Source organism: Macaca nemestrina, chromosome 14 (genome assembly GCF_043159975.1).
Source record: "Macaca nemestrina isolate mMacNem1 chromosome 14, mMacNem.hap1, whole genome shotgun sequence".
Classification (NCBI taxonomy): Eukaryota; Metazoa; Chordata; class Mammalia; order Primates; family Cercopithecidae; genus Macaca; species Macaca nemestrina.
Genome location: NC_092138.1, coordinates 4,720,128 through 4,738,167, shown reverse-complemented (window position 1 = coordinate 4,738,167; position 18,040 = coordinate 4,720,128). Strand labels below are relative to the sequence as shown.

Here is an 18,040-nt window from a genome sequence, read left to right as displayed (position 1 = left end):
TGTGCTGTGGCAGAGGTGGCACCCAAGAGGGCCACCTGGTGGAGGAGGCATGTGGTTTTCCAGGAAGGGATGTCTAGTTTAGGTTTCCTAGCCAGATGAGTAGTTGCCATGGGACAAAGAAGCCTTGGGTCCTCCCTGGGGCCAAAGCATTGAGGTTAAAACCTGAAGGTAGATGAGGTGTCTGTGCAGAAACAACAGGGAGAATGCCATTGGAGGGGAGGGGGTTTAGGGGTGAGGACAGGACCAGGGTTGCCCTGATAGTTTGAGCCCTTGTGGACAGTGAGAGAGATGGGCCCAGCGCTGAAGACCTACTCTGACTAGAAGATCTTAGGTCTGGGCTTCAGGGACCATAAACCCCTGAGATCAAGCACCATTGAGTGTGAGCTTCTGCCAGGAGGAGGTTGTTATCCACTTCCTGGGGGCCAGGACACTTCAGGGCCAGTATCACAGGGGTGTAGTGGGACACTTTTGTGTTCTCTTTAACAGGGCAAGCATGAATGAATGCATGAGCAGATGAGTGGATGGCTAAATGGCTGGATGGATGAATGGATGAATGAATGAATAGATGTACGAATGGATGGATGAATGGATGAACAGATGGATGAATGAATGAATGAATCGATGAATGACTGGATAGATGGATGGATGGTTGAATGGATTAACGAATGGATGAATAGATGAATGTATAGATGGCAACATGAATGAATTGATGGATGGGTAGATCGATGGATGAATAAATGAATGGATGGATGGGTGAATGGGTAGATGGATGGATGGATGGAAGAACAAATAAATGAATGGGTGGGTACATGAATGGATGATGAATGAATGGGTAGATGAACAAATGGATGAATGAATGGATGGATGGATGGATTAATGAAGGGATGGATGGATGAGTGGGTAGATGGATGAGTGCATAAGATGGATGGGTAGATGGGTAGATGAATGGATTCTTGGGTGGATAGTTGAAAGAATAGACGGATGGTTGAGGGGGTGGGTGGATGGATGGGTTGATGAATAAATGGATGGATGGATGGATGGATGAACAATAGATGGATGGAATGGATGGGTAGATGGATGGATGAATAAATAGATGGATAGACGAATGAAAAAATGGATGGATGGATAAATGAATGGATAGATGAATGGATGGAAAGGTGGATGAACAAACAAATAGATGGGTGGATAAATGAATGGATGGATGGGTGGATGATGAATGAATCAACAAATGGTGAGTGGATAAATGGATGGATGAACAAATGGGTGGGTGGATGAATAAATTGATGAATGGATGGATGGATGGATGGATAGATAGAGGAATGGATGGATGGATAGATAGATGGATGAATGAATGGGTGAGCAAATACATGTATGGATAGATGAACAAATGGATGGATGGATAGGTGGGTGAATGGACCAATGGATGGATAAATGAATGGATGGGTAGATGGATGAATGGGTGGATGATTGAGTAAGTGGATGGGTGGATGAATGAATGAATGAACACATGGATGAATGGATGAGTAGATGGGTAGATGGATAAATAAATGGATGAGTGGATGGGTAGATGGATAAATGTATGAGTGGATGGATGAATGGGTGGGTAGATGAATGGGATGAACGAATGGATAGATGGAGGGATGAATGAACAAATGCATGGTACATGGATGGATGAATGAATGAACGAATGGGTGAGTGGATGGATGGGTAGATGAATGGGATGAATGAATGGATGAATGGGTGGGCAGATGAATGAACAGATGGATGGAAGAGTAGCTGGATGAACAAATGCATGGTGGATGGGTGGGTGGATGAATGAATGAATGAATAAATGGATGGATGGATGGGTGGATGAATGGATGCATGGATGGGTAGATGGATGGAGACTTGAACTGCAAGCACATGGACCAGAAAGAGACAGGGAATCTGTGACTCAAGGGAGCCCCACCGACCCTCTGTGTCTGCCTCTGGGTCACAGCAGCCCTTTTTTCTAGGCCACAAAGAGTGTCCTGAGTGTGCCCAACAAAGACGTGGTTCACATGCAGAATGATGTGGAGAGGCTGGAAATTCGAGAGCAAACCAAGAGCAAGTCAGAGGCCAAGTGGAAATACAAGGTGAGACATGCACGTGTGCATGCGTGCGTGTGCGTGTGTCAGCTCGGTGAATGTGAGCAGAGATGAATCTGTGAGGCCCTGTATGTGTGAAGGAATGTGCAGACGTGTCTGCTTGTCCTGAGTAGGTAGTACCATGGGGTGTGGTTATGTGGGTCTGAGGTACGTGTGACCACCCATGGACTGCCTTCCTCTGAGTTCGTTGGGATGCAATAGATTGAATGTGTCACCCTGTATGTTAACAGTGTTTCCCTTCACTGTCCACACTCTGGTTTTCATTCCCACTCCCTGGGGGCCAGGCAGCATCGAGGCACTGAGTCCATGGGGTGCAGGCCCCTGAGCACCCCACAGCGGCCTGGGTGGCCACCAGAGCTATGGGTGACTTTCCTTAGGCGTGTTCCCAGCAGCTGCCTCTTCCCACTGACACTAGTCGGGGTCCTGACCCCCCACTTCTGTGTGGGGCTCAGAGACAGCCCTGGTCTTGCTTTTCAGAACAGCAAACCCGACTCCTTACTGAAGATGGAAGAGGAGCAGAAGCTAGAGAAGTCACCTCTAGCTGGGAACAAAGACAACAAGTTCTCTTTTTCCTTCTCCAACAAGAAACTCCTCAGGTATGTGAGTGCCTGGATGGGAGAGGTGACCTCACACGTGCCCCACATCACACACACCATACATACTGCATCACACACACTGCTTTATACCACACACACACCATGCATGCAGTCTGCATCTCACACACACACACCACACACTGCATCACACACAACCACACACACTGCATATCACGTACCCCATACACACACAGCCTTTGCCTGACACACCTCCGGGGACCCCTCTCCCTCTGAGCTGCTGACCTCACTGACTGCAGCCCCTGTTCCTGGCACGTCTTCTTCAGACCTAGACACCAGCAGAGCCACGTCCCTGCCTCCCACCACACTCCACCTGCAGGGTGGGTGTGAGGAAGCAGACATGCCTGGGTGGGGCTGGGCTGGAGGATGCAGCCAGCCTGCAGTGAGGGATGGGCCCCCGAGTCAGGGAGGGAGGCTGTGGGACTCCATGAATGTTAGATGTGTGGCTCTCGTGAGCTGGTGCTGAGGACGTGCGTGGGGAACAGGGTCCTGGCTCTCAGAGCCAGTGGGGAGGGCCTGGTGTGAACCCAACGTGGGACCCTGGGTGCTGAGAGCGTGACCCATCTGGGAGTCAGGAGGGCCTCCTGGAGATGGCCCTGAGCAGAGATTAGGGGGTGTGTTTGGGTGGTGTGGTCATGCTGGATGAGCCTCAGGGTAAGGTGAGGGTGCTGAGGGCTGTGAGCGCAGTGGCAACCTCATGAGCCTCACGGTTCCAGTGGCAACGCTTGGGCCTGTGTGTGTTCCCAGTGCGTGGGGCATGTCACCTGCTGAGGCCCCAGGCCTGGCTGGAGTCAGACAGGTTCCAGCAGGAGGGGCGGCCACTTTTCTGCAGCAGCCACAGATTGACTTGGCCGGGTTGTAGTTTCCTCATTGAAGAGATGGGAGGAGAACGCCTCTTTCTGGGTGGTGGAGAAAGGGAGCAGTGCCCAGGCAGAGTCTTGTGAGGGCCAGGGAGCTCAGGGCAACAGGTGAGGCCATTCAGCCAAGGGGCAGGTCTGCAGGGTCCTGTGGCTGCCCAGCTTCGTTGCCCTGGGCATGTCGCTTGCTTTATCTGAAGTTAAAGGTTCGGGGGAAGCTATTAGATGGCATTCACTCTGTGATGGTGCTAGGGAGTTGAGGGTGGAGATGAGAAAGTGCGGTGTGACTCTAGCCCGTGGACACTTGTGTGTTCTGTGGCCCAGCCCGTGAGGCAGCGGGCGCCACCCCTTCACTTAGGGCACTGGAAGCAGCCTCGCCCGGCGCTCTGTCCAGGTGTCTGCACTTCCACCTGCTCGGGATTGGCGCTGTGTCTGTTTGAAGTTCCGGACTTTTCTGCCTCAGCCTGTTGTCCCTGCTGCCATAGAGAGAGAAACCCGTCCTCAAACCCCTGGGAGGGCCAAGGCCGGAGCTGCTTGCAGGCCAAGCTCTGAAGTAGTCCTCCTTCGCCCCGGCAGGGAGACAAATTACACACTATTTCTTAGACCATTATATCTATCCGGTATCCCTGGCCCGGAGTTTATTTTTCCAACATAGCTATGGAGAAAAAAACCAGGAAAGTTGGATCCTGTTCTGGTTAAAGACCGATTGATTCAGCATGTGCCAGGATTCCCAGGCAGGCCGGAGGCAGGGCTTAAGCTTGTCCAGTGGCCCTGGGACAGTTGGGGGTCACTGTCTTGAGCATCTAAACTGCCTGGGGAAGGGCTCTCTCTGCCTGAATGTGGTGCGGGGGGAGGCACAGCATTGTGTAGGAGGCCATGGGGATGGGGGTGTCGTTTCCTGTGGGCAGGTAGCTTCCCATCGTGGGGACTGAGGGCCCAGCCTCGCGTCCTGTCTGCAGAGGCTTGGGCCCTCCGCCCTCCTCCCATCTCAACTCGCCTGAGCCTTCTTCGAATGGAAATTCAAATGGTGGCAACATCACTTGCCTCCTGGAGGCCATCCTGCCATGGCTCTGGCAGGGACCCCTTGGGAGGTCCCGCCGGTCCACTGGCCTTGGGGCTGTGTGGATGCTGCTGACCCGCTCGCTTCTGCCCTAGCTCCAAGGCTCTCAGGCCCCCGACGAGCCCTGGTGTGTTCGGGGCCTTGCAGAACTTCAAGGAGGACAAGCCCAAGCCCGTGCGGGATGAGTATGAGTACGTGTCGGACGACGGCGAGCTCAAGATCGACGAGTTTCCCATCAGGAGGAAGAAAAACACCCCGAAAAGGGACTTGTCCTGTGAGTTGGGAGGGGGTGTTGGGGGAGGGGTGTGGGAGAGGCCTGTCCCTCCTCTGAGAGGTCTTCCCGGGGTGGCTGGCTCCCTGCAAGGCTGCCTGCTGGACTCCCATCTGCTGTGCTTTCAGTCCTGTTGGATAAGAAGGCTGTGCTGCCCACGCCTGTCACGAAGCCAAAGCTGGACTCAGCAGCGTACAAGGTGAGCTGCCTTCCGGGCCCGCCTTGGTCTCGGGGGCCATCTCTGGGCAGTCCCCAAGGCCATAGTTTGAGTAACTCCAGGGTGGTCTCTGAGGGTGTTTCTGCATGAGATGGTGAACGGGCCCCTTACCCTCACCCCACCCTTTCATGAGTGTTCTAAGGTCACGTCCAACTCTAAGACACAGTGGTCATCTCTGCCTGGGCTTGCAAGGGGTGTGTCCCCACTGGGCCCCCTGCCGGGGGAGGTTATCAGGATCTAGTGGATTAACTGCTTTCCTCCAGCCTGAGGTCCCTCTGGGGCTGCAGGCCCTGCCCCCGCCTCTTCTTCCAGCCACGGCGGCATCTCTTTACATGTGTTACACACTGGGGCTCTCTCGTGTAAGGGTTCCTTTGAACCAGAGTTCCTCTGTGAATACAGTGCACAGTGTGAAGACAGTTTGGTCCTTTGTGGTTCTGAGAGAGCTCTGGCACCCGCGTCTGACCTGTGTGTCTGTGTGTCAGCCATCCAGCCCTGTCAGCTCCAGGGGCCTCTGTCTGACCCCAGCAGTGTTCATTAGAAGAGCAGTGGCTCTTTAAAAACGTTAAAAAACTGGCCGGGTGCGGTGTCTCACACCTGTAATCCCAGCACTTTGGGAGGCCGAGGCAGGCAGATCATGAGGTCAGGAGATCGAGACCATCCTGGCTAACACAGTGAAACCCCGTCTCTACTAAAAATACAAAAAATTAGCCGGGCTTGGTGGCGGGCACCTGTAGTCCCAGCTACTTGGGAGGCTGAGGCAGGAAAAGGGCGTGAACCTGGGAGGCAGAGCTTGCAGTGAGCCGAGATCGCGTCACTGCACTCCAGCCTGGGCGACAGAGCAAGACTCCATCTCAAAATAAATAATAAATAAATAAATAAATAAAATGAAAACGTTAAAAAACCTAGTTTAGTCCCTGAAGGGAAAAAGTATCCCCCTCCCAACTCCCAGGCCGCTTCGGTGGCCAGACCCTCCCCTGACTGAAGCCCTGTCCCTCACACAGCAGAGTGACGACTCCTCGGACGAGGGTTCGCTGCACATCGATACAGACACCAAGCCCGGCCGCAATGCCAGAGTCAAGAAGGAGAGCGGGAGCTCGGCGGCCGGCATCTTGGACCTGCTGCAGGCCAGTGAGGAGGTCGGCGCCCTGGAGTACAACCCCAGCAGGTGGGCCCCACCACCCGGCAGCACCCAAGAGCGGGGACCAGGCAGGCCCAGGGCTGGCCCTTGGCCACGGTGGTGGGAGCCTGTGAGTTAGACGCACAGCTGGAGCCAGTGCTGAGCTGCCCCTGTGCCTGGGCAGAAGGGCAGACCTCAGGGTACAGATGCTGGACTGGTTGGTCCCACTAGGGCTTTGCTTTCAATCAAGGGCTTCTTTTTCTTTTTCTTTTTTGGGTAAATTCTCTCAGAGCCACAGGTTTTCAATTTTATGTGCCGAGACTGTTGTATTTTTCACGTGGAAATCTTACGGGAATTTCCACATGTACTACAGACAGGTAACCCAGGGGGCAGAGCTGTAACCCCTCCATGGTGCCCCTGAGCCCATGCAGAGGGCTGCAGCTGCCACAGGGGAGCACAGCCCTCCCGGTCCTCATGACAGCTGCAGATTCCCATTGCACAGATGGGGAAACCGAGGCTCTGAGGGCTTATACTTGGACATGGCCACACTGCTAGGAAGCCGCAGAGGCAGACCCAGAATCTCCATCTGCCTGATTGCAGAACCTGAACTTGGGGGTCCTGGGGGGTTGACTAGTGCTGGGCAGTGATATCTGGGTGTGTGCAGCTGGTCCCTTGTCCAGCAATGACTTGGACTGAGGAAGATGGACCCCATGCTTGGGTCCCGCTTGGTTCCCAAGATCTGCCTGACACTCTGGTTTCCAGAATCGATGGGCAACCCAGGGCCGTCCTGCTAACTGCTCGACACAACCTCAGGCTTGTTCAGTGGCAGGTGGAGGCCGCAGGGCAGGCCTGCTTTTAGACAGATGGCGGGGCTTGGTCAAGGTGGATTAAGGGCTTGATTGAAAAGAGCTTTTGCTAAATCAGTTGGCCGTATTTTATTTCATATATTACTGTTTTACATGCAATATTATGTTCATGTAATATTGATCAGAAAGCCAGCTGTAAGATGCTTTTTTTAATGGGAGTGAAGCATGACGGGAGGCTTCCATAGCGCCTTAGGGGACAGATTTCCTGCTTGGCACTAGGTGGTTCCTGTCCATGTTAAGCCTCTTGCTGCAGAGATGTGCTTGTGGCTGGGGGTGAAGCTTGGCTGTGAGCTCCTCTTCCCTATTGGAGGCTGTGGTGCTCCACACAGCTTGTTGGGGAATGCCTGTCTTCTGGGAAGAAGTATGCACTAGCCGACACCTCAGTGACTGGCCTTAGGGGTGGCAGAGGCCCCTAAACACTCTAGGCCCCTCCCAAGGTCCATGGAGAGGCCGGGGGGCCCTGAGGGTGGGGGGTGTCTGATGCCACCCAAGATGAGGGCAGACAGGGCCAAGAGCCCGTGGGCCACCAGGTGCTTTTTCATGGGCACCTGGGGCTTGCAGGGGGCATGGAGATGGGGACAGAGGTGGGGAGGGGTTTGTGCTTGAGTCTGTGAGGAGGCGCTGTGTCCCGGGCTCCCGGCTGTGAATCTGAGCCCGGGAGGGAGTGGGGCAACCCATCCGTGGACACACTGATCACAAAAGACCCAGAGCTTCCCCGCCCCGCACGACTAGCCCGCGCCTAGGGGTGGTGTGCACGTGCACATGTGCCTGCCAGGGGCCACTGAGGCCACCAGCCCCCCTCAGCCCGCTGCAGGCAGTTCCTCTCCCAAAGTCTCCCATTTGGAGCGTAGGTCAGTTTTTGATGGTCCATTTGCTCTGTTTTAAGTATCGGCTGCTTGGAAAAAACTGCTGAAGAAAATGGAGGAAAATATGTTAATTTATCGTGGATAGTTTGCTCAGTGTTTACTGCTGAGGGAAAAGGAGAGGATTTGAGTATGATAATTGGTGGATTAAAAGTATTATTTTCCATGCTGACTAGTTAGACGTTACTCATTGATTCACCAGCAACCCTGCGGGCCCCGGGCATGCAGCCCTCACCCTCTTGGGTTGCCCAGATGGCATGGCATGCACCCTCATAGTGGGTGTCCCTGGCCACCCCCCGTTCCCCTGTGGCTGGGTGCAGACCCCCACCCTCCAGTCTGTCTTGGCCTTGCAGGCCAGTTGAGGTGTCGGGGCAGGGCCTGCCAGAGGCTACAGGGCAAGCTGCGTGCTCTGGCTGGCTCCTGAGCTGGGGCTGGGAGAACCTGTTCCTGTGGAGATGTCAGTGAGGGCAGAAGTGACCGCGCTGTCTTAGGCAGGCCTTCAGCGCTGCAGCTTGTGTGGCAGGGGCAGTGTGGTCCTGGCCCTGTGGGGGCAGCTCCCGGCAGTGCCTTCTGAGGAGCGCTCGAGGCTGACCATACTTGATTTCCGCATTGTTGTGCCTTTCAAACCTCAGTCCTGTTCAGTTCCTGTGAAACCCGAAATGCAGCACAGCCTAGTGTGTCTCAGACAGGGCCTGGGAGGTGGCATTGGTGAAGGCTGCAGCGAGGGTGCCTCCCCCGGCACTGGGCATCCCCCCGAGTCTGCTGGACCCTCAGAGAGCAGTGAGTTCGGGCCTCAGCGCTGTCCAGCATGGGCAGCTTTTGTCCACGTTGCCTCACCAGCCCTAGGACTCCCTCTGTGCCTGGGCTCCCAGGGGCAGCTTCCTCTCCCTGTCCCGCTGCAGCAGAGCCTCAGTCTCGGGAGCCCTCTTGCTTCTGAACTGGGACTTGTCCTGTGGGGGCCACTGCCCCTGGTGCCTCAGTCTCCGTGTCTGGTAACAGAGGTGGGCACAGGCATGCAGAGCTGTGTGGCCCGCCTGCCACTGCGTTGGCTTCTTCTTTCCTGTCTCACATGTGGGCTATCTCTGGCAAGGGGTTCCGGGTATACAGGCCCCCATACAGTCCCTGGGTGTGCTCACAGCCACAGGCTTGCCAGCCCCTCTCATTTGAATGGCTTTACTGAAAGTGCCTCCAGTACTTCTGGGAGGTGGTGGAGAGGGCATGGGCAGCGCAAGAGACAGTGATGCTGATGCAGGCGTCCTGGAGGGGCAGGTCCAGGGAGCAGAGGGAGAGGATGGTAGGCACCCCGTGTGCCTCAAGTATGGGCCCAGGAGTGGCTAGATGCAGTGACAGGTGTGGCTGGGCCTCCCCTGTAAGGTGGGGTGGGCTGGGTGCCAGGTTTGGGCCACAGGGAAGTGGGCAGGGGTGAGGACTAGAAAGGGATGTTGCAGGGTGTACCTGCTGGGCTGGACCACGTGAGTGGTGGGGAAGTCTGGGGCACCTGTTCTGGCTACACACAGCATCTGGAGCCCAGGGCGGGCCCCTGTCTCAGAGTTTCTGGGTGGGGCCTGGGCCTCGACATGTGAAAAGCTACCCAGGTGGTTCTGGTGCACAGACAGGCGACAGTCCTGGCTGCAGGGAGTTGTGGGCTGGGGTGGGGCAAGGCCCCATGAAGAGGCCAGGGCTGGATCCCATGAGAGGGCCTGGCAGGGAGGTCCCCAAGGAGCCCAGGACTTGGCCTTGGGGATCTTTGCTGTCCAGCAGCACCAAGAGCCTGGTTCTGTGGGATGACAGTGGTCACCCCATCTCACCACTCTATGAATCTAGACAGACTGATCACAGACCGGGTGTCTCAGAAGCTTCGGGAAGGAGGGGAGCCAGTGTAGACAGAAGAAGGTGTGTGCACAGGCATGGGGCAGAGGATGAGGATGCGAATGAGAGACAGGCGGGGCATTATGGGAGGGGGCCACCTGAAGCTGAGGGCTGTGGGGTGTGGGGGCAGGGCAAAGGGAAAGTCTGGGAGTCTGGAGCCTGCCACAGTCTGGTGAACTTGGGCTGAACTGAGGTGCAGCTATGCCTGTTCAGGTGCAGATGCAGCTGCAGGTCTGTGTGCAGGTGGGGGTGCAGGGTGGGGGTAGGTGCAGGTCTGTGTGCAGGTGGGGGTGCAGGGTGGGGGTAGGTGCAGGTGGGGGTGCAGGGTAGGGGTAGGTACAGGTGTAGATGCAGGTGTGGGTGTGGGGGGTAGGTGCAGGTATAGATGCAGATGGGGGTGCAGGGTGGGGGTAGGTGCAGGTGTAGATGCAGGTGGGGGTGCAGGCTGGGGGTAGGTGCAGGTGGGGGTGCAGGGTAGGGGTAGGTACAGGTGTAATGCAGGTGTGGGTGTGGGGGGTAGGTGCAGGTGTAGATGCAGATGGGGGTGCAGGGTGGGGGTAGGTGCAGGTCTGTGTGCAGGTGGGGGTGCAGGGTGGGGGTAGGTGCAGGTGTAGTGCAGGTGTGGGTGTGGGGGGTAGGCGCAGGTGTAGATGCAGGTGGGGGTGCGGGTGTGGAGGTAGGTACAGGTGTAGATGCAGGTGGGGGTGCAGGTGTAGATGGGGGTGCAGGTGTGGGGGTAGGTGCAGGTGTAGATGCAGGTGTGGGTGCAGGTATGGGGGTAGGTACAGGTGTAGATGCAGGTAGGGCTGCAGGTGTGGGGGTTGGTACAGGTGTAGATGGGGCTGCAGGTGTGGGGGTTGGTACAGGTGTAGATGGGGCTGCAGGTGTGGGGGTTGGTACAGGTGTAGATGGGGTGCAGGTGTGGGGGTAGGTACAGGTGTAGATGCAGGTGTGGGAGTGGAGATAGGCACAGGTGTGGATGTAGGTGTAGTGGGGGTAGGTACAGGTGTAGATGCAGGTGCGGGGGTGGGGGTAGGTACAGTTGTAGATACAGTTGCAGGGGTGGAGGTAGGCACAGGTGTAGATGCAAGTGCAGGGGTGAAGTTAGGTACAGGTGTAGATGCAGGTATGGGTATAGGTGTAGGTACAGGTGTGGATGCATGTACGGGTGTAGGTGTAGGCACAGGTGTAGATGCAGGTGCAGGTGTGAGGGTAGGTAGAGGTGTAGATGCAGCTGCGGGTGCAGGTGTGGGTGTGGAGAGGAGTGTGGGTCACTGGGGAGAGCGTGTGCCATGGGAGGCAGTGGGCTGCACTGCCCCATCTCAGGGTGACATCTGGGAGGATTCCCTACAGAATGGGGTAAGGAATCCTCAGGGCTAGTTCTGCAGTTGGGAGAGAGGCATAGCGTGGACCGAGGGGGTACACAGAGTGGCTGGGGTGCAGGAGGGAGGTCACTGGGTCGGCTGGCTTTAAGGTGGGAGAGACCAGTGTGTGATCATGTGAGGGTCTGGACCCTCCTTCCCATCTGCTGTCTTCCCAAGTCTCCTCTCCATGCCCATCTCTCTCCCCAGGCCTCCAGCCTTCTCTGTGATATATGGGTGGATGAACAGAGCTGGATGGGGGCAGTGGCTGGCCTCTTCCAAGGGAGAAGTCATCAGCTCACTGCCACCCTCTACTCCACGCCCTCTGCCTGCCACCTGGGCCAGGAGTTTGTGCAGGCTATAGACTGTTGTCTAAGTGCCTGGGCTGCAGGCCAAGAGCGCTGGGCTGAGTGCCTGTCTCTCTGTGCCCGTAGCCAGCCCCCGGCCTCCCCTAGCACGCAGGAAGCCATTCAGGGAATGCTGTCCATGGCCAACCTGCAGGCCTCCGACTCCTGCCTGCAGACCACGTGGGGCGCCGGCCAGGCCAAGGGGAGCTCGCTGGCTGCCCATGGTGCCCGGAAGAATGGGGGTGGCAGTGGCAAGAGTGCAGGCAAACGACTGCTGAAGAGGGCTGCCAAGAACAGCGTGGACCTGGATGACTACGAGGAAGAGCAGGACCACCTGGATGCCTGCTTCAAGGACTCAGACTACGGTGAGTGTCACTCCTGCATGGGGCAGGGCCCACGCTCAGCCCTAGAAGGCCTGGCTGAGAATGGAGACAGTAGCATAAACATGCAGCTCTCCAAGTTACAGCCAGCCTCAGCTCAGCAAAACCCTCGGCCTCTGACTGCTGTCCTGGGAGACCCTCCTGTGAGCGAGACTGGCCCTGGCCCACATCTGGTGGACAGACGTGGGCTTCGTGGTGGGGCCTACTCTCCTCTGACAAACAGAATGACAGCACAGTGAACTCCTGTTTTCTGGGCTCTGTGGGGGGGTGTGGTGCCGGGCGCCATCTTGCCTCCTCCTGAGCCTTGGGTCCTGGGCGTTCCTCAACAGGCCTCGCAAGTTGAAGGACCACAACCTGCAGTGAGTGCAGGGTGGCACTTGGCTTGTGAGGGTCACAGGGTCAGTGTGTCACCGTGTTGGGGCAGCTCCCCAGCAGCCACAGGTCATGCCCTACAGGGTCCCCTCCACCAAGACCTGTCGGGCAGGGCGGGGCTGTCAGAGCCCACCCTCCATGGACGTTAGACGTTTTCCCTTTTCATAGCATCAGAGACTTTTCACCAAACAGAACGTTTCCTGGAGCCTCAAAGTGTTCCTCTTGCAGGAGCGGAGATGCCCTAGTCTGATTGTGGGGTCCCATCCTTCCCTGGTCCCCCAGTCTCTGCTGCAGCTTCCTCCAGGTGGGGCCTCTGGGGATCTCAAGCTCCGTGAACAGATGTACGGAGGGCAGCCCTTAGAGGCCAGGAGCTTGCAGGCACCGGGGCTAGGCTGGGCAGATGAGGCTGGTCAGGTAAATGCAGATGCCCTCTTGTCTGGGCGAGTCCCTGCCCCTCTGGATAATCTCTGGGGCACCTATGCCCATGCCTGGGGTGTCCTCACCATGGGCAGTTTCCATCACAGCCAACAGTGACAGTGTGGCAGGCCTTAGCATAGGCCCTGGGGTCGCTGGTGAGGAAGGTCTACAGCCACCTGTACTCCCCCGCCCCTCTGTGGCCCCACCCTGCACTCAGCGGGCCCCGCCTTCCCTCTACCTCCCTCTAGTTTACCCCTCACTGGAGTCAGACGAAGACAACCCCATCTTCAAGTCCCGGTCAAAGAAAAGGAAAGGCTCAGATGATGCTCCCTACAGCCCAACAGGTAGTGCTGGGACAGGGGTGGGGGGTCCACCCGACACCCAGTGTGGAAGCTGTGACTTTGTCTGTGGTCCCTCCAGCCCCTGAGAATGTGGGCTCAGCTCTGCACCTGTCCTGTCCCAACAGCTGGGCGGCCCGTCCCGCTGGGGATGGTCGGCCACTTGCAGGAGTGCTGTGGGCTTCCCTTCTGCTTTGCTTCTGGGGACCTTCTGGGGACCTGGGAGCCCAGATGTGCTCTACACAGTCCCCACTCAAAAGCCCTCACTCCTCTGGCCGGCTTCTCTCTGGTTTCTTCCTCAATGGGAAGCTCTGTGAGGGTCACCTTTGTACCGGGGGCACCCCCTTGATGGTGGCTGAGGGACACCTGCTGGGGCACCAGTGGGGTGAGGCCTTGTCCTCCTTCCACGTTACCCTCACCTGCCTGCCCAGCCGCTCTGATGTTGCTGGGCCTCCTGGGCTCTGCGCCGTGCAGACCCCACTGTGGTATCTTCCTCCTGGGGTGGAGCAGCTGGCCCTGCCCTATTGTGAGGCGGCCTCACAGCCAGGAAGCCCGGTGCTCAGGCCTGCCTGGCCAGGGGAAAGGCTGTGGTGGGGGCAGGGTAGCCCCCCACCAGGAGGGGTGGACAGGCCGCAGCCTACTGCTTGAGGGGGCTGGCCCTTTTCTTCCACAGCAAGGGTCGGCCCATCAGTACCAAGACAGGACAGGCCTGTGCGTGAGGGTACACGGGTGGCTTCCATCGAGACCGGGCTGGCGGCCGCTGCAGCTAAGCTGTCCCAGCAGGTGAGGAGGGGCGAGGGAGAGGGACACAGGGCAGCCAGGTCCCTGCTACGCCCACCTGGGCTCAGGTTCCCCAAGGCACCTATTTCTCCACCCCATGCACAGACCCCCTGAGCCAGGGGCTGTCACAGGCTTGACAACATTTGATTAGAGAGTGCCCTGTTCCTCCAGGCCCTAAATTCCCCGCGTGGGGTCCGGGGAGCTAGGAATTGACGGCTGGGGCCCTGACGCTGGACAGCCCCATCCGTGCCGAGGCTGGGCTGCTCTCTGGTGCGACAGCGGCATGGAGGAGTGCCCCTTTCCCTCCCCCCACCACACGGGTAGTTGTGAATTGTCCTCAGGTGGGAAATGAAGTGTTCTGTCTCTACATGCTCCTAAAAGTTCATCGCCCACCTTCAGCTCATCCCAGCTCAGAAATGGAGGCTCCTGGAGCCTCACGTACCCTCCAGACCAGGCCCGACCTCATCTGGGTGCCCAAGGAATTTATTACGATCAAAGTAATATTCCTCCAAAACTGGGAGATGTATATGGCCGCTGCGTGGGGTGATGGGGTAGGAGTGCCATCCTACAGGCTCAACTGCTAGGTTAACTCACACTGACGGGGAGGCCAGGCAACTGCTGTGGGTGCTGGCACCCTGTCCCCTTGCGTCCTGTGCCCCCGGTGGCCCAGAGTCAGGCCTCAGGCTCCTACTGCCCAGCCCTGCTATGCTTAAGGGCCCCTGGCAAGGCCATGCTGGGAGCTCCCTGCTCTGTTGGCCCAAGTGGGCCGTGCGTCTGAGTCTGCCCTGCATGTTTTGTTCAAAGGAGGAGCAGAAAAGCAGGAAAAAAAAGAGTGCCAAGAGGAAGCTGACTCCTAACACCACCTCCCCTTCCACCTCCACCTCCATCTCTGCTGGCACCACCTCCACTTCCACCACGCCGGCCTCTACCACCCCTGCCTCCACCACCCCGGCCTCCACCACCCCGGCCTCCACCAGCACAGCCAGCAGCCAGGCCTCGCAGGAGGGCAGCTCGCCAGAGCCCCCGCCTGAGTCTCATAGCAGCAGCCTGGCCGACCATGAGTACACAGCCGCTGGCGCCTTCACCGGGGCCCAGGCGGGCCGCGCCTCCCAGCCCATGGCCCCTGGGGTCTTTCTCACACAGAGGCGGCCCTCCGCGTCGTCTCCAAACAACAACACCGCTGCCAAAGGTACCGTGCCTGCTGGAGGGAGCCTGCAGCCCCGCTGCCCTGCCTGCCCCCTTGCGCAGTCCCAGACGTGCAGACTCAGCCTGTGGTAGAGGGCAGCACATCGGGAGGGGCTCCTGTGCCTCAGGTGGCAGGGTGCTGTGGTCCAAGTTAGTTGCGTCTTCGTGTGAGCGTGTCCTACGGCACAGGACATGTGTGCTTTCATCCTTCTCCTCAGTGGGCGTGCTCAGCCCCTGATCTGCCTGCACCCCTGCACCCCAGCCGTGGGGCTGGCCAGCTGTGGAGACTGAGTGACGGAGCACGGGGTGCTGGCAGTGGCTCCTGGCCTTGTTACTGGGGGTGGGGCCCAGACATCCTCGCATCCTTCTCGTAATGCCATCCCCAAGTCCATGCCCATCCTACCTGCCAGGGCCCCTTGAGGACATGGCCTCTGAGGTGGAGGCTTTGCCGGTGATCCCGGACTCCTGAGGGGTGCTGAGCTCGGAGCTGGGGCCTCATAGGCCCATTTTACAGATGCGGGACTGCAGGCTGCCCCTTGGTGTTAGCGGGACCCTCCCCCGCACTGGCATGCCGCGCTCCTTGCCATCTAGCTCACCTTCCTTTTTTGTGTCCCCTCCCCGACTCCCCTAGGAAAACGTACAAAAAAGGGCATGGCGACCGCCAAGCAGAGGCTTGGGAAAATTTTGAAAATTCATCGGAACGGGAAACTGCTCCTTTAAGGTTTGGAAAGCCAGGATCCTTCTGCTCCGCTCAGGACCCCCGGAGCCCCGCGAAAAAAACACCTGCCTCCCAGGAGGGTGCTGAGCTGCCCCACCAGGGAGGGCCTTGCCTCTTCCCGGCTGCCATCACCCCAGTGAGCGTCTGTCCCTTCAGCCGGCAGAGCAAGCCCAGTGCGGCCCCTCGATTTGAAAATGGACGTCTTTTCTCAAGTTGCTAAGAGTGACCTGTCCCAGAAAAGCGGCCCTGCAAGTTTGAGGACCGTTCATTCCACTTTAAGGACAGCCTCCAGGCTCCCCTGAGCGTGGGTGTGATTGCAGGGCCTCTGCAGCTCTGCTGAGAGCATGAGTCCTTCAAGGAAGGCAGAGTGAGCCAGTGCTCACAGCCCCAGAGTCGGAGCTGGCCACAGGCTGGCAGCCTCCTGGGGCTTAAAAAAAAGGCAAAGAACACAGAAAGAGGAGGCGCAAGTGGGATGTTTATGTCCCCCCTTCTCTTCCTGAGTGATTCTCAGCCAAGTCCAGACCGTGCTCGGTGTGCGAGGAAGGGTCTGCCCCGAGCTCCCTGGTTGGCAGGTGGCAGCAGGATGGTGTGTGTCCAGCCTGAATGCCCAGGAGCATTTCTCGGGGGCAGCTAAGACTGGCAGCTGGGTTGGTGTGTTAGCAGGCAGGGGAGCCATTGTGGGGTCCCCAGGAAAGGGCAAGGGCTCAGCCATATCTTGGGGTCTGGGAGACCCAGGCTAAGCCATGTGGCAGGGACCATCTTGCCCTGCTGGCCACACTCTGGAGAAGCACTTCTCAGCCAAGGCGCCCCTGCCCTGGGACTGGCGGGGCAGGGGCAGTGGCCAGGCGGCCCGAGGACTTACGGTCGGCACTTCTCTGTTCTCCCGTGTCAGCGTGTGGTGTCGCCTGCATGGGTCGTACCTGGATGGTGTGTCCACCATCGACACGGAGGGGCTGGATTTGTTTCTCAGGCAATCCTGTATTTTAATTTTAGATGTATTTCCTGAAGCATATTTTTCATAGAATGTAGCGTGTAAATAGCTTTTTAAATAACTTCTTTTTTATAAGAGTAAAAGTATCTTTAGGAATTTCTTTCTATAGAGTTCTTCATTAACATTTATACGAGTTTTTTGCTGAGTCAGATGGACAGTTGGGTTCTGATGCTTTTTCCTTCTCCTTTCCTTTTATTATTATTATTTTTTTTTTCTTTTAAGAACTAAGGTATTGCCTGAAAAACAAGTGATGTCTGTGCAGCCTTACACTCTCTTTACAGAAGCGAATAGTACACAAAAGATCTATTCCAGACACATTTTGAAGATGAATCTTCAACTTTAATACCAGCTCTTTGTTTTCCTTCTTGTATGATGAGGGGATTGGGGGATACAGTTATTTTACTAGCACCTTGTGAAGTGTTTCCGTGTTTTGTGATGCTGTAATTTATTAATGTTTGTAGCTTTTTATATTTGTACATTTCTTATGAGCTTTGTTTATATACCCATTACCTGGATGTTTTGTCCACGGGGAGAGGCAGCTTGGTGGAGGCCTTATCCACTCCCACTTGTCCTGTTTGGAGGGACGCAGTCCCCAGGGCCCGAGGCTGGGAGAGGGGGAGTCTCGTGGGGCCCCAGGCTTATTCAGAACCGGTGTTTTTAAAGTTTCCTTTACCCTGCCCTTGTTGAACATTTATATAATCTAACCTGGACATCAAGCTGTTCTCTCTCTCTTTTATTTTTAATTTTATTATTATTATTTTGGCAACATGTACATTTCTAACAAAGTTTATCGTGGCTATTAAAGTGTTTTATTTCCCAATTCATATTACTCTTGTATCGAGTCCATGAGGTCTAAGGCAACTTAGATCAAAGTTTTAAAAAAGTAAAAATATTTCAGGTTTTGTACAGAACCATGTCTGTGTCATTTCTGCCTTGACTGTAGTTGTTCACCCTGGCAGCGAGGGCAGTGGGGAGACGCCGGCCACCTGTGTTGCTCATGGAAAGCCTCAGGTTGCCCCGCCTGAGGGGCACACACAGCACCCCAAGCTGGCTGGCAGGAGTGGGCAGAAGAGACCCTCGGTGGCTGCAGGGGTGGCAGCAGCCTTTGAGACTCTGGCTTTGCCAGTCCCAGCCCTGAGGATGTCCTCGGGAAGCCTCTGGAACCTTCTTTTGGACTCATGGATATGGGGTTTGGCTGGGTCCAGCAGGCACACACATGTGCACCCCAGCACGGATGCACACCCAAAAGCATTCAGTGCCTTGCCGAGCTCCAGCCTAAGTCTGATGTGAT

The 18,040-nt window shown here is 56.7% G+C and overlaps 1 protein-coding gene across 1 annotated transcript in view; it reads left to right on the top strand.

The window, feature by feature from the left end:
- LOC105498876 (PHD finger protein 2) overlaps positions 1–17,666 on the top strand; it is a 103,940-nt gene extending 86,274 nt beyond the window's left edge. The window contains exons 13-22 of the mRNA XM_011771254.2: positions 1,995–2,114; positions 2,604–2,722; positions 4,753–4,931; positions 5,057–5,127; positions 6,147–6,310; positions 11,656–11,933; positions 12,986–13,081; positions 13,749–13,858; positions 14,660–15,044; positions 15,672–17,666. Of these exons, the coding sequence (XP_011769556.2) occupies positions 1,995–2,114; positions 2,604–2,722; positions 4,753–4,931; positions 5,057–5,127; positions 6,147–6,310; positions 11,656–11,933; positions 12,986–13,081; positions 13,749–13,858; positions 14,660–15,044; positions 15,672–15,760 (1,611 nt within the window). The 3' untranslated portion in view covers positions 15,761–17,666. The remainder of the gene's footprint in view (positions 1–1,994; positions 2,115–2,603; positions 2,723–4,752; positions 4,932–5,056; positions 5,128–6,146; positions 6,311–11,655; positions 11,934–12,985; positions 13,082–13,748; positions 13,859–14,659; positions 15,045–15,671) is intronic.
- Positions 17,667–18,040: the final 374 nt, after the last annotated feature.